The 9,037-nt window shown below is 41.0% G+C and overlaps 1 protein-coding gene across 1 annotated transcript; it reads right to left on the bottom strand.

Annotated features, from left to right (window-relative positions):
• Positions 1–1,099: 1,099 nt before the first annotated feature.
• Positions 1,100–5,452, bottom strand: LOC135489697 (octopamine receptor 1-like). Its single transcript, XM_064775185.1, has one exon. It carries the CDS (start codon positions 3,620–3,622, stop codon positions 1,994–1,996), a length of 1,629 nt encoding a protein of 542 aa, XP_064631255.1. The 5' UTR covers positions 3,623–5,452; the 3' UTR covers positions 1,100–1,993.
• Between the last annotated feature and the right edge of the window lie 3,585 nt (positions 5,453–9,037).

The following is a 9,037-nucleotide window of genomic DNA, read 5'->3' as shown; positions in this document are numbered from 1 at the left end:
TTTTCTTCTGTCAAAATTAATAAAAACAAGTCGAATTATTTATAAAAGTATGGTTTCTTTAATAAATATTACGATAATTACACCTGTTCACATGTATTCACTTTTACACAAATATCTATGTTTGGCGATGACATTTGGGTAAATGAAATAAAAGACAGCTCATATAGAATATTGCACATGAATATGACACTTCTCCATCTCGTGATCTCAACCTGAGTTAGACACGTGTATGTGGTTGCGAATGACCTATCTCAACCTGATCCTGGCACCAGTTGTTTTCAATATACTCCTCCTCTATTTCTGTTTACGACAGAGGATTAAAAAAACGGATCTCGGGATTTCTCAATCTCAGAGTGTGATGGGCCCACAGCACACATGACATGCGTGCTCTTTTGAAGAAAAACTGTATTGTTGACCATTAGGAGATAAAAACTTATGATACTGCCTATCTGCTCTTGTCCACAACTATTTCAAAAAAAGTTGACCAGTGTTTCTTGTGTTCTAAGCCCTTTATATTGGTTGAATCCTGCCTTCTTTTAATCGGGATATTTTCATCCATTTCAGCGATGCCGTGGTGTGCTAGTTCAGCGAAATAACGACAGACGTCGCTTTTTGTACAATACCTGGCATCAGCCGACACGCAACTTCGTTGACAGGTTTAATGAGAGACAAAGCGCTACCATCTACTTAAGTATATCGCCTATACGATAGTTATGATAGTACTAAGTATGTTTAAAAAGGAGTTAGTAGACAATGCTATTGACTTAGGCCGGATTTATCCTGCGACGCGCGACCATGAGCTTTGTCACCGTTTCATCCGAAGATTTGCTCTTTGCTCCGATGATAGCGCTATGTGAAACGCTGGGAAGAGCGTAAATTCGCTTGGCTAATTTGTATTCGGTTGTATTCATCCAGAGCTTCTCTAATGGATACTCCTCCACATGACGTTCCGCATGACATTTTTACATTGTGTTAACACACACATTTCTTTGCGAATGAATATTGGAGCGGCGGCAAGACGGTGTGGACGAGGAAGTTGCCGTTAATACAGGGACACATTGGAATAACTGATGATACGAAGTAAGATGTCTCAGCGGAACGAAGACTTCCTTCACCAGGCAGTCAGTACTGGAGATGCGGCTGTTACGCATGCTCTAATCGCCGTCCATACTTTATGGCACTGGCCACAGAATGAAATGTATGACACGTATATTACGATCATGGTTTTGGGATTGATGAGATGTTAACATTCACAAATTAAAAGAAAGACATTGTGACATCGGGGATTAAGGGTTGGACGGACAAATACAAAAATCTAGTTCTGCGACAGAAAACCGAGGTGTTGTATACGCGAGAATGCCTCATTTGGCTTGCCAGACGTCGGTCAATGCAACTTGGCTATTTTTACGTGGAGAATTCTTGGGTATTCTTAATCTCCGAACGCGACGAGAAAATCACCGAGAAGCGTAAATGGCCAAGAGGAGCACTATTCGCTGCACAAAAACTCATCAATCTTTTGAATGATTTGGTATTTAGAGATGACTAGGTTCCTTAATTTTCATCCAGAGTAGCCATATTTTTCAAGACCTTTGAAGGCTCTACGTGTATTTATTTGGCATTATGTCATTGTGACCGGGATAAAAAGTGTATGCGCAATGTTTTGGCCAAAATCTCGTCGTCGTGGACAACCGACAATCTCGTCCTCAGACTGCGTCTATTGCAGCGGAGAGCGGCTCGGAAATGTCCAGCGATACATGCGTAGTCCTGGGTGGAGGTTTGAGTTAAAGTATTCTCTGGCAGTCAACTTGAGTTATAACATGTATAGATTAATCCAAACTTGCTTATAACAATAACATGCAGTTGTACACACCGTGGCGCAGATTCCACAGACAAGACACGAACATAACTTGTATCAAAATAAATCTTAGAAAATAATTTAACAGAAACATGACCAATCTACTATTACACTGTGTCAAGTTTTGACATGATGATGTTATGAGTCGGCATCGTTGCTCTCGGTGTTCTCAGACGCGTCCTTGGCTAGTGCCCTCCCTCCAGAATGCGCCTGGTAGACGAATGCTTGAATACCGTATTTCCTAAACCGCGGCTTGTTGGCTTTCTTGCATCGCAACAGCCTTTTAAATGCAAACCTAAAATCTTTGGAAAACAATGCATAGATGAGGGGGTTGAGTCCACTGTTACAATAGCCTAGCCAGAAGAAGATGGAAAACAATATCGGGGGTATGCAATCATCACAAAATGCTCCAATAAAATACACAGTAAAAAACGGCAGCCAACAGATTATGAAAACACCCACGACAACAGCTAATGTCTTCGCGGCTTTGGTCTCAATGCTGTAACGTTTTGATAGACTTCGCCGTGGGTTCCCCCGGCTTGTCTCGCTCCCGCTGCTCCGCCTGAATCGCCGCAGACTCCAAGAGACGGAGCTCTCCCGCCTATTCCCGTCCTTCATGTCCTTACTGGCCCGCTTCTCCTGCCGCAGAATGAACTCGGTCAAAGATCTGCTTTTTCTTGGCGGTTGTTCACCGGGAACGCCGAGCGTATTCGAGTTTATCGAACCGGTTTCAGTAGTGTTTACGAGATCTTTCATACTTGAGTTCAACTGCGGGATGTTTTCCAATGAACCTTCCTTCGCCCTGATGATTTCTGTGGAACCGTGTCGATATTTCAACTGAACGAGTCTGGCTTTTGAGTTGTCTCCAGGTGGAATAATGTTATTTAATTCATTCGCTGTTTTAGAATGTGGTAATGTAGCTTTGAAACCACCCCTATGTACACGAAGTGTCAGCGTTTCAGAACCATTACTTACGTTACCGCGTTTTGTTGAAATAACACCACTTTTGATAGCTCTTGTAGTCCGCAATGCAGCCCTGTATATCCTGATATAGAAAAATATCATGATTATCATCGGTACGAAAAATGAACCCATTGCTGAATAAATCACATAACCTCGTTCCGAGGTTAAGCCACAGGTATAAACCTCGTCCAGGCATTTTGAAGTATTTGTTGACTCGATATGAAAAATTGTATCATTGTTAATATAATAACTTGTGACAAGGGTTGACGAATTCGAATATGGCGACATTTCTGGTTTTGTATCTGATGGCGGGTTATTCCACCCAATCAGAGGCGGGAAGCAAATGACGAATGATGTAATCCAAACCGAGGCTATGAGTATTTTCCCGCGTTTTGAAGTCATCATCCGCGGGTACCGTATCGGTCTCGTTATGGCAATGTAGCGATCGAGACTTATGGCCACCAGATTCAAGATGGATGCCGTGGACAGACAGACGTCCACTGCCAACCAGACACTGCACCAGAGATTCTGAAACACCCAATATCCTAGCACCTCGACTGTTGTGGAGAAGGGCAAAACGAGAACCCCTAGCATTAGGTCAGCACACGCCAGGGATGCAATGAACATATTGGTGACCGAGCGAAGTTTCTCCGATGTGAATACAGCGACGATAACCAGACTGTTCCCGAGGACGACAGCAAAATTTATCAGGATAAGGGTCGTGGTCATGACAATGAATCTGGCTGTGACATAGTTGCTCGGATCGGTCAGAGCACAGGACACATTCGCTGCGTGTTGGCCCATTGTTTAATGACTGGCACGTTGAGCATCATAACAAGGAGTATGAATCGCTTCGATCCTTCAAATGACACATCCCGGTGGATCTATCAAAAAGGACGTCTCGAGTAAGATATCTTCACTTATATTTCCGCACATTCCATCGACGGCTCATCGCTAAATCCACAGTGTATTGATAAGTCAGACACAGTTATCCATTGATATAAGCGACTTTTCACTGATGCGACACTACCACATTCGTGGTAGTGATAAACACAACGACATTTCGATGTCTCCTTTGACCAGGATCCGTCTTCACAAGAAGAGTATCAGAAACATCAATGCCATACCACAGATGTCATATGCAGGAAGGACAAAGTTTTTATAAACCAAGTACTCCACTGACTGTTGACCAACTCAGCATCCGAGATTGATATGGGATGTGACCAGAGATGGCCTTCTAAAAAACTGTACTACCTTGACTTTCGCCCGAGTAATCCGAAATCGATTATCTAAATCCAACGATATTTAATCCAGTTTGACGTATTGATGCATTTGAATGATATTTACGGGACAGTGGGTGAAACGGAATCTCAAGTACTTCTGGATTATATCGATTTCACTCAACAACAATAACCAGTATCTAAGTAGTATTTATTCGCAGAACGATCGGAATCGTGTGATGCGATGTGTGTCCTTGTCTTACTTATTTATCGCAGTAACTCTCCTATCAATTCATATATTGAATTAATCTCTGAAAGATGAAAGTGAGGAAGATGTTTTGTCAAGTTTAAAAGGTTCGACGTTAAAATCGACATTCAAAAGCCACTTTTTCTGTTGTTTTTTTGTTCCAAGGAAAGATGACGTCATTGATGAAAGAAGCCTTTTCTGTCATTAGCAAATTATATTTCCTCTCCACTTTAATGAATCATTTTGTGTAAGATGTCATGGAAGAAAATAAATCCGTCCACTTTCAAAGTGAGGATAAGTCTCTGTCAGAGCAACACTGAAATGTCACTCCTGCTGCTGTTTTGATTTTGTTCAACAACAATCGTCCAGCGTTGAAATCGAGCGTTTATATGAAAAAACCTGATAATCGGATGTGAAAAACTCCTTGTTGTCAACTTGTTCCTCTACTCAGTCAGTCATTAACTAATCAATTAGTGTTAGATATCGTTAAAGATGCGCCGGGTTGCAGAATCAGAGCAAGAACGACAATGGAATAACAACTTTTCCTACTGTGGCTGTCATCCGCGTACGCTGAGGACTCCACTCAATCATTTACTCCGCACTCGACGACAACGAGAACTGCCTAACTCTTACCCTCGTAAGAAGCCGAGAGGACGCAGCATCCCTTTGTTCTGACACGATCATGTCCTCACTTTCTATTCGCACCAGTATCGTCAACAACTCATACAGGCAATTTAATGGTTGGCTAGGGCACGGCTGCAGAGGAGGTATCACTCAACAACACCAGCCAAAGGTATTGGCAAGCCTGATTGTTTAGGGACAAACATATGATAGAAGAAGTACTCCTTAGTGCTGTCTGCTATGGAGTTTATGTTCAGGGTATTTTTTTTCTTCTTCAGTTTCATTAGTTAAAGTGAGGATACGGTCGTGTATTTAGTCTGCATCACCTTATTCTTGAAAAGCAGGAGACACATAGACCGTTAGTTGCAGAGAACCATCCTACGCCAGAATCATGTTTTCGTGGTTTGACAGCGCCTGGCTTGAGACCCGAGGGCTTCAGTAGTTACCGTTTGATGACTTCTTCTTATTTCGGGTACCGGCCGCTGTTGCAGACTCATCCAAAGGGTCAAGTGACGACTGCGTAGGTTGTTTGGATATTTCGTAGAATTTACCGTAGTGATGATTGAGTCGGGTTGCCTGAAAAGATAACATGAGGAAAATATGTCAATTAGGTGTAGAATAGCACGACATTGCAAGACCGTAAACTCGATATTTCCCTGAGTTGACACTCACTTCCTGGTGAGAATACGCACTTCCCTGAAAAAGATACAAAGCTACTATGTGTTCAGTTGCCATAAATTTCGCAATTAATCACAACAGCACAAACTGAAAGAAAAATCCTTTAGAAGATAGAGTACAAAAGGGAATGTACGTGACCATCCTTTTAAAGTTTTACTGATAAATGTCTTCAATCAGAAGGTTTGTAATCATTTGTGTACATGTCAGGAATACTCATTCACGTTGAATTTCTGACCTTTCCCCATCACTCAAGGCAAGGAGAATGAAATGGTCCAGGGACCATGTGCTCACCTCGGGTAATGTAATGCATGTCATTTGCAATGGATATGGGGAGAACAGCTTCTGGCTAGTTTCACTAGTTTTGATTCCATTGAATAATATTATTCTTTTCGGCTCAATGGCACAAAAGAAAATTACCTGTACCATCTAAGTATAGCATTTTGGTTATAAAGTTGACTGAATTTAAGGAAATTGGTTGACATCTGTTCAACAGTTTAGGAGTTGGATTTCTAAGATGGCGGCCTGGCGGCCATATTTGTCATCATGGGATTTGACTGAAAATTAGGGATATTGATTAGATGACATAGATACATAATCACATATCGGTATCGTATAAGCTCCCCAGAGGTGAGCTAAAAAGTTAAGAAAACATATCACAGTTACAAATTCGTTTGCATTCTTTTCCGTGTTTATAGAATATTCAAATTCGTACCTAAAACGAGAGCGCGCACTTTTTAAAAATCCTGATCTTTCCCATGTTGTACTTTGAGGTGAGATACCGATACAAACCAATGTTTCTGCTATAACTGTCTCACCGACAACATCCTTTAAGAACATTGTAGAAGTCACTTCCCCTAATTAGAAAAAGAAATAACATTCACACATGCCATTGTTACTGTTGTTGACAACGTGAAAAAAACCTTACTTAACGGTGATATAGATATACACAATATTTGTTATTCAAGATACAGAAAGTTGTATTCATATTCAGCGGAATAGATATGAAAAGAACGTAAATGGAAGAGATAGATCGGCGTTGGCTTTTCAGCACCCGGGTTTTTTTCTGATGCTGCTGGTAATAGCATGATTATACATTATGTCACTGCCTCCTTAGCACTGCCAACTGGTGTGCATGTACATATTGCAAGTGCCGTTCGGGTGCATTTGTATTGTTGACGATTTAATCAAAGTGGTAACTATCAATTGATAACTTACTGTGTTTCCAAGTGCGTCTCTCAAAATCCTACCAGAAATGTTATCAAATTAATCGGGATAACTATATTTTCTGTACTATATATGACTCCAACAAGGGCCTTCATGTGAACACTGATGAGGTACATATACATAAAAACATTTATTGAGTAAACCCTCAGCGAGCTGTCACTGAACTGGCGCCAAGAGTACTTCGATGACACAACGTCCAATAATGATATTTATAATCTCCCTCACGACCATGAACGTAACTGTCAATGATGTCATATTTGTCAATGGGTTATGCATCGATATATAGCCTATCTATCTGCTGGCAACATTATCTCGAGCGCCTTTATTTCGTCTTCACGGTTATACGATTTCCACAACACGTCATGGAAACATCATTGGTAACCCATAGCATGTTATATATATTGGTGAAGTAAAGTTACCCAAAGTTATGATTGCCATCACTATTAGCAATGGCGTATATTAACTCCTTCATATAGCGAAAACTGCTATATTTTATGATTTTTATTATCACTTCCACACGGTACATTTCTTATTTGATTACTACTAACGATGTTACATTGTCAACGATACATGTCTTGCGATACAACCAGCCTGATGACACACAGAAGGTAAAGTAAATTACACCAAGGTTGAAATGCAAGGATGTTGTTGCGGATGAGATGAAATGAAAATGTAACACGATTGGTACCTGTGACGCATCAGTCATAACCATGACACCATTCGGTGATGATAAGTTAACCTATATCCAACAAGAAAACACCAAAAAGTGCTCTTTTGGGAGTGAAATCCCCAAAGTATGATTGGTACAGCCAGCGAGGTTTTGACAAATAGCACGAAAGACCAAGGTGAGACAAAACTGATGGATTCCGTAAAGATCTATACCGTGATGTCCCATTATCAAACCACAATAAAAACATCAATCCTCCTGGGATCATCTTCGAATGAGTTGCTGGAGGTGTCAGAGGAAAATCGATAACACGACACAAGGATAGGAATAAGAAGGGAAGAGACAAGATTAAGGCGTCGTTCTGATCCACGAAAACGGCTGATTCTTATCTTTTGAGCAAAGATTCCAGTTTCATCTCGGGATTGAGGATACTGGCTTGAAAATGGGTTTGGAATTGCAAAATTTTGATCTTTTGCGCTTCGAGTTAATTTCAGCTCCATGCAGGTTAGCTTTGCATTAAACTTTTGTAAAACAATGACTACTTATTGAAATGGTCTTGTTTAAGGGCCTATTTATGATATCACTGAAAGGCAATCCCTTCGGTAAGCATTTCTCTATTCGGAAGAGAGCTGCTTCTGGCAAAATCAGGCAATTGATTTGGCATTGGTTTCATCGCTAGAAGTGTTACTTCACGCGTCAGCAGGTTACCATTACAACAAGGGTAGGAATACGCTGTGTGTCCTTGCTTTTAACGACATTAAGGAATTGGGCAGAGATAAAGGTCAGGCGGTGAATTGGATATGGAAAGTTGTTACTGTTGAAAGGATTTTGGCAAAGCGACGGTCAGAGGATCTGATTGGTAAAATTGATTCTGGCTTGCCGACATATGGGTGTTTGGTTTCACAGGGATCGAGCGGGAACATGGAAGTGCCTTCACTGAAGAAATGAAGTGAACAGCGGTTTGTCATAACATGACATTCAGATTACTTTGTTTGATGTAGATTCTGCATGCACAGAAGCAGCTATGACATTATGCACTTCCCATTCTTATCATCTTTTTTCTCGACGATTGCCACCTGTAGTACGAATTACGGCGTCAATCAGTCACTTTTTCTTACACGTTTGGGCTTGAAAGACACCGCAAAAGCCACAACAACCTCAGAAGGTGCATATTTTCCCGAGGTTTCTTTGAGAAGTCCGAGAAAAGTCCAAGAAAAGTTCGAGTTTTCCTGAAACAGAAAACCTATCAAAATATTTGTTCCTTCCCGAATAAACCTGTCTCTTTATCTCTTTATATATCATCACTCTTCATGGCCATTACCGATCGGAGGCCTGTCCGCAACATCCGTGCATGGCAGCATATGACTACCAATGTCCCAGCAATTCCAACCCTGAACACAGGAATATAAAGTAGCATAAATCAAAATCCTCCATTATGAGAATTCAGATCATAGCTGGATTATACATAAAATGACCCATGCAACAAAGGAGGAAGAACCGTCTTACCACGCAAATAGATTTCAATAAAGCACCATCGTTTATTCAACGTTCCAGGTTATCCA

The sequence above is a fragment of the Lineus longissimus genome, chromosome 6, assembly GCF_910592395.1.
Source record: "Lineus longissimus chromosome 6, tnLinLong1.2, whole genome shotgun sequence".
NCBI lineage: Eukaryota > Metazoa > Nemertea > Pilidiophora > Heteronemertea > Lineidae > Lineus > Lineus longissimus.
This window is presented reverse-complemented; position numbering and strand designations above follow the sequence as displayed.

Excerpts from the sequence above, each read along its gene's own strand:
- LOC135489697 (XM_064775185.1), bottom strand. The coding sequence starts at position 3,622 with ATGGGCCAACACGCAGCGAATGTGTCCTGTGCTCTGACCGATCCGAGC.